The sequence below is a fragment of the Phocoena phocoena genome, chromosome 14 (genome assembly GCF_963924675.1).
Source record: "Phocoena phocoena chromosome 14, mPhoPho1.1, whole genome shotgun sequence".
Classification (NCBI taxonomy): Eukaryota; Metazoa; Chordata; class Mammalia; order Artiodactyla; family Phocoenidae; genus Phocoena; species Phocoena phocoena.
Window position 1 is genome coordinate 52,248,381 of NC_089232.1, and position 18,061 is coordinate 52,266,441.

At 49.1% G+C, this 18,061-nt stretch overlaps 1 protein-coding gene across 1 annotated transcript in view; it reads right to left on the reverse strand.

Annotated features, from left to right (window-relative positions):
* Positions 1–2,311: 2,311 nt before the first annotated feature.
* The window catches only part of PRKCE (protein kinase C epsilon), a 509,705-nt gene continuing 493,955 nt past the window's right edge, over positions 2,312–18,061 (reverse strand). The window contains exon 15 of the mRNA XM_065891335.1: positions 2,312–2,797. Within this exon, the coding sequence (XP_065747407.1) occupies positions 2,651–2,797 (147 nt within the window). The 3' untranslated portion in view covers positions 2,312–2,650. The remainder of the gene's footprint in view (positions 2,798–18,061) is intronic.

Consider the following 18,061-nt stretch of genomic DNA (forward strand, 5'->3'; position numbering starts at 1 on the left):
AAAGAACTGGCAGAAACGAAACAGTGTGTCTGCTTCCAAACTCTTGTGAAAGCTAAAATGAAACAATGACTACTCACGGAACACACAAGCCTTATTCTATAGACTACATGGGATTTGAATCTGCCTGTGTGAGAACTTGATGAGCTCCAGCCCCAAACAGGAGGCATCCCAGCCAGCCCAGCTTTGGGGGCTGGAAGGGGGCATCTCTGGGCCAGACAACCCGCTGAGTGGCTGCCTGGAGCTGCCTGGTGGAATGTATTATTATTTGACTTCCCAACGAAAATGCCAGTTGTCCTTTAGGAAGGCCCAACCCCTGCTGACATGGGAATGCCTTGGACAAGGCCAGTTGGCATTATAGTTAGAGTTTGCTTGGTGTTTCAAAGTCCATCAGGGTGAAGGAAGCAGAGGAGAAGACAGAGAGCAGTGGTGATGCATGAGTAAGATGGGCAGTATTGTCATGTCTTCCTAAAGAATGAGATGATGCCACCATGAAGATGTTTCCGTGCTTGTCCTCAACTCCAGAAGACAGTCTCTCCCCAGTACGTCAAGTTACCGAAGATCAATTAACCTACTGTTCTTCATCTCTTCACTGGTATGCCAAACACACAAATTGATACAGCATAATATTTGAAATTATCATAAGAACAGTTAATAGTTACACCTGAGTTTTTAAAAAAATCAGAACAAAAGAGAACTGAATGGCATCACTAGTAACCAAGGCTATGTGACCAGCCAGATACACATATGGACACCAGCTCATGGGCCGCAGCTAGTCACCGACCAAACTTTGAAACCACCATCCAGGACATTCCTTTCTCTTTCCCATCTCTATCAGGGCATAACAGAGCGCAGGAGAACTCTATGTGAGTTTACATCTTTTAAAATAAACCAAAATGAAATAAACAGTACAAAGAACACCCCTCACCACCCTCCCCGAGAAAAAAAAAAGAAAGAAGGAAACACACCTTATCTCTCGGTAACTTGAACCAATACACTCAGAGACTATTGCACCTGGACATTATTATAATTATTCTTTCATAGACTAAAGTTTTATAATATGCCTGAACATGCAGCAGTTGATACCTCTAAATTCAATGAATTAATTCCACAGGCCTTGCAGCAAACACTATATACAAAAGTCTCAAATGTACAAAAGGCAAAAAGCTTCATTAGTGCCACTTTGCCACTCACAACTATATATATTTAGGGGCAGCTGGGAAATCCACGTGCAACAGTTGGAATGGATTCCATTCCCTGCTAAATCGGTTCAGTAAAATAGATAATCAAACGACCTCCAGGAAACATGTACACAAAGCCACAGAGAACCCTTGGAAATCAAAGAATGTAACACTGCTAGCATATCTACAGGAGGTAACGTCACATCCATTAAATAGTGTCCACATGAGTCGCCATTCCATGTCACACAGAAACAAAACTCCGAGCGCATCTTGCCACCCTGTCAGTTTTCAAAGAAGTCGCTCTTCCATCTCCTGATACCCTCTGCATAACCCACGCTTAGTCTCATTCTGCATGTTCCAAAAGCAGATATTTCATATTTAACCTTACACGTTTAATGTCTAAAAACCACAACACAGTAGTACTACCATCTGGGAGAAGTGCGCAAAAATTGCACCCTGCTGCAGAAAATAAATAGACTTGATGCTGGGGACTTAGGACGAAACTGGAAGGAGAATTTGGGAGGCGAGTTTTGCTAGAACCCCAGGGCCTCGGCCATCTCTGCGGTGGCCTTGGAGTTCAGGCAGAACTTGAATGACGAAGAGCACTACTAGTTTCCTTTTCTCTCAATTCACAGAGCCTCACGTGCCACGAAAGCATTAAGAGCATAAACCTTGGACGATGATTTATTAGCCCTTTAACATATACCTGTATTAACACTGGAATTTATATCTTTTGGCCAATTAGAAAGCAAATTTGATCATCTATTTTTCAAATGTTAATCGAGTTCAAAATCAAATTTCTTTTTCTACGGAGAGCGATTTCTTCCACGAGACACATGCTCACACAACTTTGGCATGCCCCGAAGCTAAAACCAAAGCAAGCGAGAATTAGCCATTCCAGAGAAAACCAACACAGGGAGCCAACCCGGGCATCTCCCAGCCTCTCTCCTTCCTGGGCATGCCTTGACGGCGCCCATCTTTGGGCTGAAGAAGCACCAGTCTCTTCTACTGGATAGAATGGCAGATGGTGGCAGGCGGGGGGACTGGAGGGATGAGAAGCAAGAGTTGTCAGGACTCTGCGTCCATGAGCAGAGCCAGAGTCTCGTTAGCTTTTTTTTGTTGTTTTATTTTTCCTTTTCTTTTCAGTAAAAGGCCTGAAGTCGCTTCCCTGCCAGAAGCCCCCGTGGAGTGAAGCCAGGCTTGCCAACAGACCAGACTCGGCACTAGGTCCAGTGAACTGCTGACGCCACGCGATTCTGCATTACTGGTGAGACAGGAACCAAGAGTGCCTTCTGGTCACCAGGTGGGAAGAGGGAGGAGCTGGCCTGGGGGAGGGAATGCAATAAATAGAGGGTGGACAAGGGACTGGGGCTCCGGGGAGGAGAAGTAGTTCAAGACCGTCCTACGGGAAAATAGGAATCTTCCCAGCGCCCCTGCTTGCAGCATCACCGAACTCCACCTGGAGCGGCTTCTCAGGGCATCAGGTCTTCACCAAAGTAGGAGAAGCCTTTGAATTCCTCCTGGTTGATCTGCTTCACAATCGCTTCGTCCACGAGCGTGAGTACCGGCTCTTCCCGGGTAAAGTCTTGGTCAAAATTATTGACGTCTCTTTTGGTTTTCTGTGGGAAGATAAGAGAAAGCACTGACTCCAGGCTGACCTTCCTCCCCAGGGCCCCCCGCAGGGAGTGGGCATCGCGCTGACCAGCCTCTCGCCAAAGCAGACCTCTAGCTACTGAGAGCAGACATCGAGCTGTTCCAATGAGGTAACGATGAATGGCCCCAGGACCGGGAGGTGATGGAGGACTTGGAGAGGAAGAATGAGTCCAGGTGAGAAGGAAGACGGGGTGAGAGGTATGATGGAAAAGCAGGGAAGTGGGATTCCCATAGACTGTGTGTGTGGGGTGGAGCGTGTGTGTGCATGTCTGTGTGTGTGTTGAGGACACTCCCCCTTCCAGCACCTGCCCTAACCCTCTGGCTCCACTGAGACCTCCCTTCCTGTGATCCGGGAAGTGAACTTGAATCTCCCTCCCACAAGGTCTCCAGTGGTCTTTCTTCCATAAAGGTAAACCCCCCATTACCTTGCCATGTCTGCTCCAGATGTCATCTTCTCTATAAGTAGGAGGATGCATGGGATGGGGGGTGGGACCGTCTTCTGGGAAGCCTCCCTTGATCCTCACCTGCTATTTTGTGTTCCCACATTATTTCTATTATTATACTCAAGACACTGACTTGCAGTGAATTGTTAATGCTTTTGTCCTGACCATGAGCTCCTTAAAGGCAGAAGCCTTGTCTGACTCCGCCTTGGGTCCCCAGCAGTCCCCTGCACTGAGCATCTACTGAGTGAGTGAATACATCAGCAAGCCCACCACTGACTTCCCAGCTCAGCAAGACCCATACCCAGCTGGAGGTTCAAGTTACCAAAATTGGGCTTATGGTCTGTGGAGGGTGGAGTGCATCAATCAAACAAATCCTGGGTTTTGGAGAAAATCAGCAAGTATGAATAATGCTCTCTGCCTTTGGGGGTTCACTGCTGAATCGGGAATCAGTATTCCCGTCTAGAACACACTGCAATCATTAGAAAAACTTTCATGGAGTAGTCAGGGCCCGGCTGAGACTTGAAGCATGAGTTACAATCATGTTGGTAGAGACGGGAGGAAGGCACCTTGGCAGAGAGGAAGATGGTTAAGAAGATGGGAGCAAAGTTCTGCAGAACATCGTTTGGGAAGTGCTGCTTTACAGTTTACAGCATCTTCACGTTTATTTGCTCACTGATACTTGGAACAGGCAGGTGTCATTATCCTGATTTTACAGATGTGGAAACCGTGGCTCACAAAGGTTTGGTGACTTGCCCAGAGTCACCCAATGAGTTCAGAGCGGAGCCAGACTCAAATCCAGCTCCCAGCACGATGTCTCCCGTGGTGCAGAACGTCTGGAAAGCTGGGTGCTGGAGACGTGGGAAGACACGGCAAGAGTCAAATTCAAACACGAGACATTTAGGTCAAACCACTAGGCTGAAGCACGGCCAGAACGACTTGCTGGTAAGCCAGCATGGTGGGAGAGGTCTGTGGGCTGGGGAGAGTGGTGACATGGTGAGGTGAGCTTGGCAGGGGAGTCTGTTTTCAAATTTCCCCGGATTGAGATCTGAATCAGATGGACAGCACAGAGCGGAGATGAGCTAGTCTCTCCCATCTTTCAGCACCCATCAGTCCTGCTTGGCGTCTTCTCTCTGGCCTTGAGCTGCATAGTTCAGTAGGTCTCAGAGACCTTGGAGGGGAGACAAAAGGGGGACACAGAAAAGCCCAAGGGATGGAAACAGGACTTGCCACAGCAGGATGTGTGTGTCGCCCCTTGAGATGGGAAAACTGAGGAGTGGCTTAGTCTTTTCTACAGGAGGGCTGGTCCCAGGCAAGAGGATGACGCGTTCTCCATCTCCAGTGTGTACAGAGCACGAGGAAAAGGGGGGCCCTCATGGAGAGGAACTCCAGAGGAGAACCACAGAGCCCAAACCCAAGTGACGCATGAGGGACGAGGGAGGGCAGGTGCCTGGGGAAAGGGTGTGGTGACGCCTCTTCTGAAGATCCCTATCGAAGGAGGGATGGGTTCACTTTGATTGGAGAGGGGTTATAGAGTATGGGCCCGTGGTGCTGGGGGAGCAGCAGGATGGGGAAAAGGTGGCAGCAAGACTTTAAGACTTGGGAAGCACTGAGTACCATCCCAGAAGGCGACCAAGGGGCATCCTCAGTGGGGGCAGGAGGAGAGGGGGACCAGGGACGGGAGTTGGTGAAGAAGATTGGCAAGGAATAGGGCAGGAGGGAAACTCAATTGGTAACACCACCAATGGTGGGCTATGCCCAGGTACTTTCAGGGGCAGGACCATCTCCTTCCTGGCTCCCTCTCACTGGTCACTAATGGGGGAGGGGAGCCGGTGTATAGAGAACCTCAGGAAACCTGTAAACACTCTGGCATCGGCTCCCCTGTTTAACTACTTGTGCTTCACCTTTCAATCATTTGTGTCCATTAGTCATGGAAACTGGTTTCCTCTCCTGAGGTCAAATGAGCATAGTGACGGAGCTAGATTCCACAGGATGTCTGAATGTCCCAACTTGCTGACTGCTTACCAGGGAATCGGGCTCAGTCAATACAGCTAGGGACGTCATTCCCAGAGGGCCTCTAGCTCCATGGCGGGCTGGCTTGGGTAGCAATCTAGCTCAGCTCTGGGCTTTCCAGTGGTCCCAGAATCATCTGTGGCATTGGAGCGAGTGTGCCATTCTTCAAGAGCTCTACAGAAGAACACACTTGGCTCACGCACCCCTTACGCAACCCGGCCCAGGCCCTAGTTCCCTTGGAGACAGCTTAGGTGCATGTCAGTCACTCATTCCCAATTCAAATAACTAACAATTCCTGACTATTAATTAACCTTAGAGGCTTAGGGAGTTTTCCAAAGCAAGTACTTCCGAGAAACCCCATCCCCTGTTAATACCGTTGGAAGCAGTACAGCATCCTCAAATTTAGAGAGGACTGGGGATTTTATCCTATACTCACTGGTTTTACTCTTTGGAAAGCTGCTGTCTCCCTTACAGAGTTGGCACGAGACTCCACTCCAAGGTTCTGATGGGTAAACTCCTAGAGACACTCCCTGTTTAACTGGATCTTTAGTCACCCCATGTGCCTCTCCTAATATCTAAATGCCTGACTCTCGGCCCCCACCGCACAGCCTGAGAGGTGACACTGGGACAGTGGAAGAGCCTTCTAAGTCTTCGCACCTCATCTCCTCCATTAAGTCCTTCCCACATCCTCTGACCCACACGGAAGGCAGGCTGAATGCAGGAGGAGAAAGAGCACCGGCTGACCTCCCATCCTGGTTAGATGACACTGTGAAGGTCACCTCTTTGAGCCTTGGTCTTTTCATCTGTAAAATGGGGGTGGTCACAGGTACCCTACAGATTGCCTTGAGGACTAAATGAGATGCCAGATGTGAGGTGCCTCCGAGCGGACCACAACACACAATAATGTGGGATCCTACCCTGCCTCCGAGTCTTAGCACCGTGTGCCGTGGGCATGCCTCACTCTCTTCTTGGCTGTGTTCCCTAGCACAGCCCATGTGATCTGCCCACGGGTGCTGTGAGCTTCGTGAGGGCAGGGCCTGAGCCCACAGTTCTCTGGATGCTTTCAAATCCTGAACTAGTGCTGAGCCAGGGCCTGCCTGAACATCCCGTGCTTCCTCCAGCCACTGAGATTCTTCCAACGGTGGCTTACTGCTCTCGGAAAAAGCCCCAGTTTCTTACCCACTTCTGAGGCCCTCTGGGATCTCGTGCCTGTCCACTTGCCCAGCTTCATCTCCTGGGCCCGGGGGAGCCACGAAGTCCTCTGGACTCATTGGCTTTGCTCCCGCAACCGAGTCTTTGTTCAGCTAGTCCTCGGCCCGGAGCACCCTCTCCCCTCCTTGCCTCCTGCCTCGTCTTCATCACCGAGCTGACTTCTGCTCACCTTTCCCATCTTGGCTCAGATGCCCTGCTTTCAGGAAGCCTCCTCTGTCCCTCCAGGCCTCTTATGGGGGTTCTATCACCTCTCCTAACTCTCATCACGGCACTTACCACCCTGGGTGTCCGCCTCCTTTTGCGACTAATCTGTGCGCTCCTGGGGGCAGGTACTGGGTTGAACTCGCCATTCCATCCCCGGGATGGCGTACTGCCTGGCACATAGAGAGCGCTCAAGAAATATCAGAGGAAAAAAATAATCGAATGCACGTCTCTTGCTGCTGCTTTATCTAGAGCCACTGAAGTGATCTGGGTTCAGAACCTGTGGCACTCTTGTGCCAGAGGGTGTTTTTGTTTGGAGAAGGTTGAGGTCTGACTCACAAAGAGCCTGGAGCAGGGCACCCCAGCCCATGGCTGCCCCACAGTGCCCTGAGAGACAGGCAGGCTTAGGGCTGGTTAATGGGGTTTCCTCTCCCTGCAGTGGTCAGCCTGGGCCACTAGGGTTCCTTGACTGCTGGTCTGAGAAAGAAAGAGGATGAACCAGGGTTTGGGCAAATTCTACCAAGACAGATGGGCTAAGAGAAGTTTACGGACTTGGTGGGTATTTGCAGTTGGTGTCAGGGGAGAACAACATTTCTCTTCCCTTTGGCTTCATTGAGAAGTAAGGTCTTGGATTTGAGGTCTGGGGCTGACCCTGGGGGGAGGGCACACTTCTGGCACCTGCAGCAGGGGAGTGAGGTAGAACTACGGAAACAGAGTTACACGTCACTCCAGATGCCTCTGAGAAACTGCATTTGAGAGGCAAAGGTAGGGGGCCTGCCTTTTAAATCGCCCTGAGGCCACTGAGGGCTGGAGGCTCAGCCGACTGTGGCAGTGTCTGGACCCCAGTGCGGACATGTGCAGGCTGCCTGTACGCTCGCTTCCTGTCTGGCTGGCGCGATTCTTTCATAGCCCTCACTGAACTAAAATCATAAATACAAGCTTTCAGAGGAGCCAGCGAATTTGTGCTTCTGTCTTTATCTGATTACGAGATCAACAGATGACTTTGTTCTAAAGCACCGAGAAAACTCCCTGGTCTTACAGGCCGGAGCACGGGCCTGTAGTCACCGTGCTGGTCCCACACCACCTCTTCATCTGTGCTTGGCGTGACGGCAAGGGCATAGGCAGGAGACTGACCACAAGCCAGGGTCCCCGGACCCATGTGTGTGACCGTAACTTTCTGGGGAGACATGCTGTCTCCACGTGGTCTCCAAAAATCCAGCTTTCAGGTTCCACCTCCCTCTTGAGTCTCCCTGACTCCAGCCTCCCTCCTGCAGTCCCCCACGGCACTTCCCTCCTTGTCATGTTTTTATGTGTGTCACATTTTCCTCTCGTATCCCTCAAGGTACCTACTGCAAAGCAGGGCACACAGCAATCCCTTAATATTCATTTGCTCAAAATCCTTTTATTTGCGCAACAGTCAAGCTCAAGATTCCTCTTAGCTCTGAAATGTCAATATTCTTATCTAAGCTCTTTCTTCTTTTAAATATCTTCAAAGAAAAAGGGAGAATTTAAATAATTAGAATGCTTGCTTAACATCAGTTAACTGGGTCTGTACATACACACATATATTCATTATACCCATATATTGACAAAGTACGTGTGTGTATGCTTATACACACATGCTCACCCATGAAGTTAAATGAAATGAGAAACACATAACTGCATAGTTGTTTTGCCTGACAAAAACGAGGGTTGGAACAGAAATTCAAGTCAACTATCATTTGCCTAGAAATTTCTCTCAACATATTCTTCTATCCCTTTCCCCCCTTTTGAATTTTGTTAACCAAGAATCGATCATACTTTTGGATTTTCCTTATATAGAAAAACAGAGCGAGACACATGGAGGGTTTGTCTAGGCTGCCGGTGGAAGCTTTCACAGCGCCTCTCTTGCCATGGTGGTGCCCTACCATGTTTTAATCCATTTCCTTCTTAGAATGTGGTGGCCAGAACTGATGGCTCGATCCCTGACTCCGTGGTCTGAGCAATGCCAAGGGAAGTGGCATGACCCTCTACTCGGTGGAAACTCTCAAATTAAATCAATGTCTTAAGACGGTGTCACTGTTTTATCATTTCTGAGGTAACTGTGATAAAACAGTGATGCTCTTACAGTTTTATCAATCCAATTTAACCTTGTTATGTATTGAACTGTGTCTCTCCCAAAAGCTATGTTGAAATCCTAACCACCAGCACCTCAGCCTTATTTGAAAATAAGGTCTTTGCAGATGTAAGGTGGGGCCTATCCAGTATGACTGGTGACCTTATAAGAAGGGGAAATTTGGACACAGAGGCAGACACACACAGCGGGAGGACCGGATGAAGAGACACAGGGAGAACCCACACGAAGAGCAGAGTGATGTTACCACAAGCCAAGGAACATCTGGTGCCACCAGAAGCTGAAAGAGGCAAGGAAGGATTCCTCCCCTACAGGTTTCAGGGGGAGCGCGGCTCTGCAGGTGCCCTGATCAAAGACTTTCGCATCCAGAACTGTGAGACAATACATCTCTGTTGTTGTAGGCCACCCGGCGTGTGGAACTTTATGGTAGTCCTAGGAAACTAATACAAACCCCCAACTTCTGAAATGGATTTTTTGCATCCAGATGTAACCTCTGACACTTAACCTTGATTTCTTCTTATGGTGGTACTTATTTCTAGGTTGTTAAGATTACCATAAATAATGATTCTGTAATTTACCTCTCTGAATCTCAGTTTATTTACCAAGAAAGTGGGGATAATAAATCTACCTAGCTTGCTGAGGACTGCACGAGAGTATATAAGTAAACCTCATGTAAACTCTAAAGTACTATAGAATGCCATTTTAATTCTGTCATCCATCTTTTCTGCCATACCCTTCAGATTTTTGTCATCCTAAAATCTGATTGGCATGCCTCCCATCTCTTTCACAAGATGCATATAAAAATACTATATAAGGGAAGTTCAGGCTCAGAGCCGTCTGACCTGCCCTCTGCAAAGAGCTCTCTCACAAAGCTGACCTACCCAGTCGCACCAGCCCACTTTGGGGGTGTGGGTGTTAAATCCACTGTGAATCAACCAGCCATGGTCACTTTTTCCATCTTGTTCAGGAGGATGCTATCCAAGACTTTCAGTTGTTTTGCTGGAATAAAGATACACAATGCCTGCAGCATTTCTCTCATCTATTAGTCTAGAGGTGAAGTTAATTCGCTCCAAGCAATTACCATTTTCCTCTAAGTGTCCACAAACTATCTTCTCAAAAAACCTTCTAGAAACTTGCTTTAATCACATCCATCTCAGAGTATCCCAAACCTCATTTTCCCTCTTTCTGAATACTGGGAGACTGTTTGCCCATGTCCCACCATTTGGTACCACTGCTCTATTCCATCAAATCCAAATAACCAAATAGTGGGCACGGCTGATTCTTCACTAACCTGAGAGATAACTCACCTGGGCCTGGCACAGTGGCTTTCAAACTCGGCCGTACAACAGAACCACCATGGAACTTTAAATGAGTGATGCTACACCCACCCCAGAGACTCAGTGTAACTGCTCCAGGATCTGGCCTGGGTGAGATATAGCTCCCAGGTGACTTCATTAGATATAATTCATTAGTTCACTTCTCTGGGGTTTCAGTTCACCCAAGAGTGGTTTTTGCCTTAATCTTTGAAGATATTTCTCTTTGGGGAAAAGTTAGAGGCAAAATAACAGCCTTGCTATTTGTCATTGTTTTCAGTCAGTGGTTCTCTATCCTGCCTGTGCATCAGAAACAAACATGCATCTATATGGACACATGGGCCTCAACACACATCTCGTGAACTGGAATGTCCAGGGGGTGGGGCCCAGACCTCTGTATTTTTTTTTTTTTTTTTTTTTTTTTTTGCGGTACGCGGGCCTCTCACTGTTGCGGCCTCTCCCGTTGCAGAGCACAGGCTCCGGACGCGCAGGCTCAGCGGCCATGGCTCACGGGCCCAGCCGCTCCGCGGCACGTGGGATCCTCCCGGACCGGGGCACGAGCCCACGTCCCCTGCATCGGCAGGCGGACTCTCAACCACTGCGCCACCAGGGGAGCCCTGCATTTTTTTTTTATAGCTCCGTGAGTGATTCTGATATGCAGCCTTGTTGAGTCCCTCTGTGTAAAGGAGCAGTGGATCTCTTTCTTCCTTCTTTTTCTTAGCAGTTTCAAAGGGACTTTTTGTAGTCTGAAAGCCTATTTAAGGGCTAATTGTTCTGGATTCAGCTTCCCCTCAGGGTCACACAATACACTGGTATTCCTTCTGAATTTCATGCCATTCCTTAGTTATTTTATATCGGTCTTTATAAAATCAGGATACCCAAGAGCTCACTGGCAAACCACACTGGTTTCTTTAGATGTCGCCCTCTGAGAGGCAGCGTAGCCTAGTGGTTTAGCATGCACGCTAAACTTCGTGGCCTTGGGCAAATCATGAATTCTCTCTTGTGCCTCAGTTTCCTCATCTGTAAAATGGGGATATTAGTAGTCCTCCCCATATACTTGTTATAAGGATTAAGTGAAATAATACATTTAAGTGATGAAAACATTACACAGCAGAGAGTAAATGTAAATTATTAGTATTGCTTCTTTGTCAATATTGATCACAACAGTATGGTTAGAACAAAGAGCATTGTCTTTGGGATGATCCCTGATCTCAGTTCACAGAATAATCAGTGTATCACCGGGGTGACCTGTGTGCTTTCATCTCCTGTGTACTCCAAATGCTAGGACTAACCAGTCTTCTCTCAAAAGCTAAGAGCCAGGATTGTGACCCACCCAAAAGGCCATTCCTGATCCTTTTACTGCCTTCCTAACCTTGTTTGTCTTTCCTCATTTTCACTGCCACTACATTTACAGTATGTTCTTTGTATATCCTAGTGGGCTGTCTTTAAACTTTCTGGAATAAAGCAAGATAAGAAAAACAAAAAGGAAGAAAGAAGACGAATTTTACGTCTAGCAGTGCTGGCTATGACATCATTTCTTCTTTCCTCTGTAATGAGCCGGAGGGTGTGTGTGTGTCCACAGGGAGCTGTAGAGCTGGGGGCAAAGTGGGCAGCGCATACCTCAGCAGCTGATGTGTTCCTTCAGGGACACAGACCCAGGGTTCCTAGGTCTCCTGAATTCCCAACAAATACCCCAGACGCATTTTCAGGTTAGATCTCCTAATTTTTGCCAACTAATTCAATTAAAAACAGAGCAGCCTGGTTGAATGGGTTGTACGGTCCTCCAGTTTGTGACCTCTATTTAGTAAAGCTGTTTCCACCTTCTAGGGAAAAAGAAAATCAAGACCCATTTGCTTTTTAGGCACAAATGATTAGCTTCATGACATGTAAAAATGGGAAGCCACTTGGTTCCTGGCCATTCCCTGGTCCACAGGAGAGAATCATGGCAGCAGGCTGGCCTCTGCTACTAGCATACAGAGATGGGGAGCCACCCAAGCCTCAGGTCGAATGCCCCCTCCCCCATAATCTGGTCCACCACCTCATCTAAATCATGTCTGAAGGAAAGCCGCTTCACTCCTGAGGCAGTCTGCATATGTAAATGTATTATTATTATTTTTTTTTTTGCGGTACGCGGGCCTCTCACTGTTGTGGCCTCTACCCGTTGTGGAGCACAGGTTCCGGACGCGCAGGCTCAGCGGCCATGGCTCACGGGCCCAGCCACTCCGCAGCATGTGGGATCCTCCACGGACCGGAGCACGAACCCGTGTCCCCTGCAGGGGGACTCTCAACCACTGAGCCACCAGGGAAGCCCGTAAATGTATTTTTTAAATGGACTAAGTCCCTCAGATCAAGAGGCATTCTGAACAACCAACTACAGCTGAATTCTGTCAAATCCACTGCTTGATGGAATTCAACTATTCCCCCTCTCTTCTTTTCCCTCGTAATCGTTTCCCAGATTATTAAAAAGTCCACAGTTTTACAAATTCCATTTGAAGAGTTGCTTTGGAAACTCCTATTAGCTACCACTAACCTCCTCCCTCACACCTAGAAATACTTCAGGGACCAAAGGAGTTCAGCCAACTACAATTTATCTGTAAATCAGTGGTTTATAGGAGTCTATAGACTCAGCCCTCTGGGGTCTCCTTTACAGGGGAGGGCAGGTATCCCTGTTATAAAGAAGCTGTTACCAAACTTGGAACATCTGTTATGGTGCTTTTTAAACAAAATTTTGGGGCTTCTACCTGAAGGTTCGTTTGGAAGGCAGGGCCAGCTTAGAAACCTACAGAAGCTTGAAAGGGGAACCCAAGATACAACTCCCTGTATCCCCTGCTCCCACAGAAGCAGGGAATGTGGTCCCTGATAAAGTGGGGAGCTTGTTGAGGTGATTTTCAAAGCTGCTTCTACTTGTGTATTCCATGGCTCAATCATTTTAGGTACAACTAAAATATTTCAAACAAGACTTCCTGACCTGGGTGCCCACGCTTAGAGCATGGATGGCACGTTTTCTGTGAAAGGCCAGCTAGTAAATATCTTAGGCTTGGTGGGCCACGGGGTCTCTGTCACAACCACTCCCCTCTGCTGTGTGGCATGAAGCAGCCCTAGACAAAGTGTCAGTGACTGCGAGTGGCTGCGTCCCAGTAACACTTTATTTATGGACACAGATATTCGAACTTCTCATAGTGGTCAAATGTCACCATTCTTCCTCAACCGCTGAAGAAAAACGTAAAACCCATTCTTAGCCTGAGGGCTGCACAAAAAGAGGCAGTGGGTTGGACTTGGCCGGTGGGTCAGAGTTTGTCAACCCCTGTACTAGACGAGGGACTTCAGGGCTTCCGGGGACCTCGTGCAGTACAATCCAGGGTGCTGTATGTATGGGCACTTTTGGGTTTTCCTGGAGAGAGTTCACTGGAGCAGATTCTGGAAGGGGTGGCAACTTCACTGCTAAGTTAGGAATCACAGATTTCAAAGTTTCCCCTCAAACAAGGCCTGAAATTCTCTGTGGAACAATAACTCTGAGGAATCCACAGAGAGCAGAAAGCCCTGAGAAGCAGTCGCAGGACCGGAAATGTCCCCTTTTGCTCAAGTCCCTCGTAGCATGGAGGCCCCCCACATGGGGCGTTGCCTTGGGCCTGTGTGGTGCTCCATGGGAAGGCTGAAGGGTCCCTGTGAAAGTGGTTGGGAAAAGTCCCCCGGATGCAGGCTCTCTGTCTAAGGCTATTTCAAGACCAGGTGGAACCATTTGTTTCATAGCTTTAGCCTCACAGACACAGCATTTCTTCATTCTTTTTAGGGAAGAAGACATTTCTGGGCAGTTCTGAAGGGCGGTGCTGACACCTGCCTCCTGAAACCCTCCCAGGCCTGCCCAGGTCCACACGTGGACACACCTTTGGCTGTGACTATCTGCTGTTAAAACTTGGTAAAAAAGTATAAAGCATACATTTCAGCCAAGATTCATTTGGGGCCGTGTGGTTAAGGACGCACCCTCATAGTCTGTACAGCACTCACTGGCCCTTGACGACGTTCAGTTTGTAGTTTTAAATGGCCTAGAGGTGTCTCCAAGTGCCCCAAGAATATTGGCTCCCTGGCAAGGCAAGTAGCATCTCGGGGCCACCTGCATCTTCTGTCACTCCTAGTACCCAGCTCACAGCCGGGCCTTAACTAAGTAGACCCTGCTGAGTCCCCAGGTCACAGCCCAGAGCCAGAGCTCTTCTCACACAGGGGAGCCCGCCCCCTCCAAGACAAGACATGAGAAGAAAGGAATGCCCGTTTCCCTCTCAAATGCTGCAAAGGAGCTCGGAAACCATTCCTGAGGCCACAAGGCCTCCATCCTGCTGCTAATAAGAAGGGTCTGGAACTGCTGTGTGGGAAAGAAATGTCCCTTCCTAGGGAACTAGCCCCAACCCAGGCTGGTCCCCCTCACATACCTTGATCGCCCTGTGCCTCTCTTTCTTTGCCCTCCTTGTAACTGGGGCTAAAAAGTGACTTACTCAGTAACTGTCTCCCGCACAGGCTAGAGGCTCTGCTTGGGGGCCTGCCGAGTACTTCCAGCAGCAGCACAGCTCAGTCCCTCCGTGTGGACAACATAATAAAGCTCAGGGATGGAGACCTGCCTGATGCCTTTAACCTCACAGCTACCCCAACTCCCACTGCAAAGACTAGCAAGCAGCTGGCCCAAGGTGGGGCCGCCCGGGGTGGAGCCAGGGTTGGATTCAGCCTGTTCTGACCCCGGGCCGGGCCCCTGGTGTGTGCCATCCTGCCTCCCGCTGAGAGGCGTCAAGGTGGTCACCTGCGCAAAAGGGCTGAAGCGCTGAGCCCAGCCCAGGCGGCCAGCCACTGGCTTCCACCAATAAACCAACCAACCGACCAACCAACCAACCAACCAACCAATCAGCCAACAAGCAAACAACTGCCTTCCGCCCTGCATCCCTCAAAATGCATGAGGCTGCCATCCCCACTAGGCCCTTTGGGGTCATTTCTTAGGGGTGAAGGGGAATACAGCCCTTCGAAATTCTTCACTATGACCAAGAGTAAGAAATACATGTTATATGTGACCTAGTAGACATCACCTCATTCCACCGTCCCCAAGAAAAGATGCAGCTTGCTACACTTTACCCTTACCATATGTGATGCAGTCTATGTTCTAGTCTCTCTACTTTGTTCTTTTCTTTCCTTTTCGCTTCTTCTCTACTCTACCCGATCCTACCCTATCCTAGTCTTCATTGAAAATGTTTTCTGCACCTGACCCACTAAATTGATTTTACAACCCACTGATGGGTAGACCTGGAAGTAGGGCAAAGGGGCACCAAGCAGGGATGTCTGGAGCTGAAAATGTGTAGAAAATACAATGTCGATATGCAGGAATGAAAAGCCTTAGGAGGAGACAGCACCCTGCCTGCTGTGGCCTGCCCAAGGCCTGAGCCCCTGTGCCAGGCTCTGCAGCGAGCTGGCCCCATGCAGTGGGACATGCAGCAGCAGGCCCCGTGGCTGCTGCTGCTGAAAGTGGGCAGACGTACAGTGGCAAAGCCAGCCCCGCTCTGCCTCTGACCGGGGGGCCCTTTCTCATTTATCATCGACTTTTCAAATCAGTGTCATTGTTGACAGCTCTTGAGTTTAGCTACTCTAGGGATGATTTTGGATACTCAGAGAAGAAACTTTCCAATCAGTCCTGGCAAAAGCCCTGATCCTGCACTCAACAATCCCCCACTCCAATCCCCCGCCCCGTATTTATGAACATGTCCTGGATGGAGATCAAGCTCTCCTGGCCTGGGATTTATTGTTGCTCTGCCTACTGGCTTTGAAACGGGAACTGTAAACACGCTAATAGATGCCTCTCAAATCACGATGAGGTCACACACCTCTTACCATTCAACAATTTCAGGTTTCCTAATGCAGGATCTTATCACCCCAAATTCCCAGGCACATACTGGCATAGCTCTTGGGCCATAAAAGGTGAGAAGAGAATTTTGAGATGGAACTAAGAGAGAAACATTCTCTGGAAAAACACTGTAGATCTACAGAATTCATTCATTCATTCCACACAGATAAATGAATTACTACTACGTGCCAGGAGTTTTTGCTGAGGACGCAGCTGTGAACGAAACAGAAACACATCCCTCCCCTAACACATTAAGCAGAGCCTGCTAGTAGTCTTTGCAGTTGGGTGATGGGCACATGGGGATTCCACTTGTCTCGCTACTTTTGTACATGCTTGAAATTTTCCATAATAAAAAGGTAAAAATATAAGTCTCAAACACATGATGCTGAGTGAAAGAAGCCAGACACAAAAGAGTGCACACAACATGACTCCATATACGTGAAACTCTAGGAAACAGAAATCTCCTTTCCAGGGACAGAAAGCAGATCAGGGGCTGCCGGGGGCAGAGGCACCTGGGAACTGCTTGGCTCTAGAGATGTTCTTTTTAAGAAGATATTGGGGGTAGGAGTTTATTAATTAATTAATTAATTTTGGCTGTGTTGGGTCTTTGTTTCTGTGCGAGGGCTTTCTCTAGTTGTGGCAAGTGGGGGCCACTCTTCATCGCGGTGCGTGGGCCGCTCGCTATGGCGGCCTCTCTTGGCGCGGAGCACAGGCTCCAGAAGTGCAGGCTCAGTAGTTGTGGCTCGTGGGCCTAGTTGCTCCGCGGCATGTGGGATCCTCCCGGACCAGGGCTCGAACCCGTGTCCCCTGCATTAGCAGGCAGATTCTCAACCACTGCGCCACCAGGGAAGCCCTAGAGATGTTCTTTACATTCGTGAGCCGGTGGTTACATAGGTTTGTTAAAATGCATCAAAATGGACACTTTAGGGCTTCCCTGGTGGCGCAGTGGTTGAGAGTCCGCCTGCCGATGCAGGGGACAAGGGTTCGTGCCCCAGTCCGGGAAGATCCCACATGCTGCGGAGCGGCTGGGCCCGTGAGCCATGGCCGCTGAGCCTGCGCGTCCGGAGCCTGTGCTCCGCAATGGAAGAGGCCACAACAGTGAGAGGCCCGCGTACCGCAAAATAAAAAAAAAAAAAAAGGACACTTTAAACAGGTAACTTTTCAGCTCTGTAAATGTTATTATAATAAAGTTCATTCAAAACCTGTACACATCCCTGCCCTCATGGAGCACGTTTACACAGAGTGCCTGGGTCTGGGAGAAACCTTAGGGACAATGCGAGTCCCTCACTTTACAGCAAAGGAGCAGAGAGATTCAGTGCCTTGTTCAGGGTTTCACAGGCTCTCACAGCAGGGACCTGGACCCAGCCCCGTCCAGTGTTTTCCTCTTAGCTCACTGCCTGTGATACAGAGTCGGGGCTAAGTTCGGAAATCTCCTGTTTTGGGGTGAGGGTATTCTGGATCATTCAGTGGAACACCCACATCCTAGGTACCTGGGTACCTGTAGCCTGAATCTGCCACACCTCCCCGGGAGGACCATCAATCCTGTCGTTTCCAACACTAGGGGAGGCGCCAGTTGCTTGCGGGGAGAAGGAAGGAGCGGCTGAAGCTCCCAGTCAAGGTCTGGTTTATTTTCTAAGTCATCTCAGCTGACAATCCCCACTCCAGTCTTATCTGCCCATCTCCCTACTTCAGGCAATGATCTTATTTCACTGTCCCCATCATTCTGGACCCTCCTCCACACCGAGCTGGGCTCACACACCTGAAATACTCCACTGACATCCAAGCTGTGTGCTCAAGAAAACCCCTTTGGGGGTGGAGTAGGTCTCAGAAAGGAGGGACCCGAATAGCACGCAGGCTCCAAAAGATGCAGGCCTGTGAGCCAGGTCTTCTCTCTTTGAAGAGGCTGAGGTTGAGGAACAACCTTAATGGGGCTTCACAAACCCAACGTGTGTTTGCTAGACCCTGGAACTCTAGAATAACGTTTGAGCGTCAAGCTGAGGCCAGGTCCAATTCTGTTATCACCCCTTGTCCCAGCACAAACAATGGGGAGTAAACAGGGCACT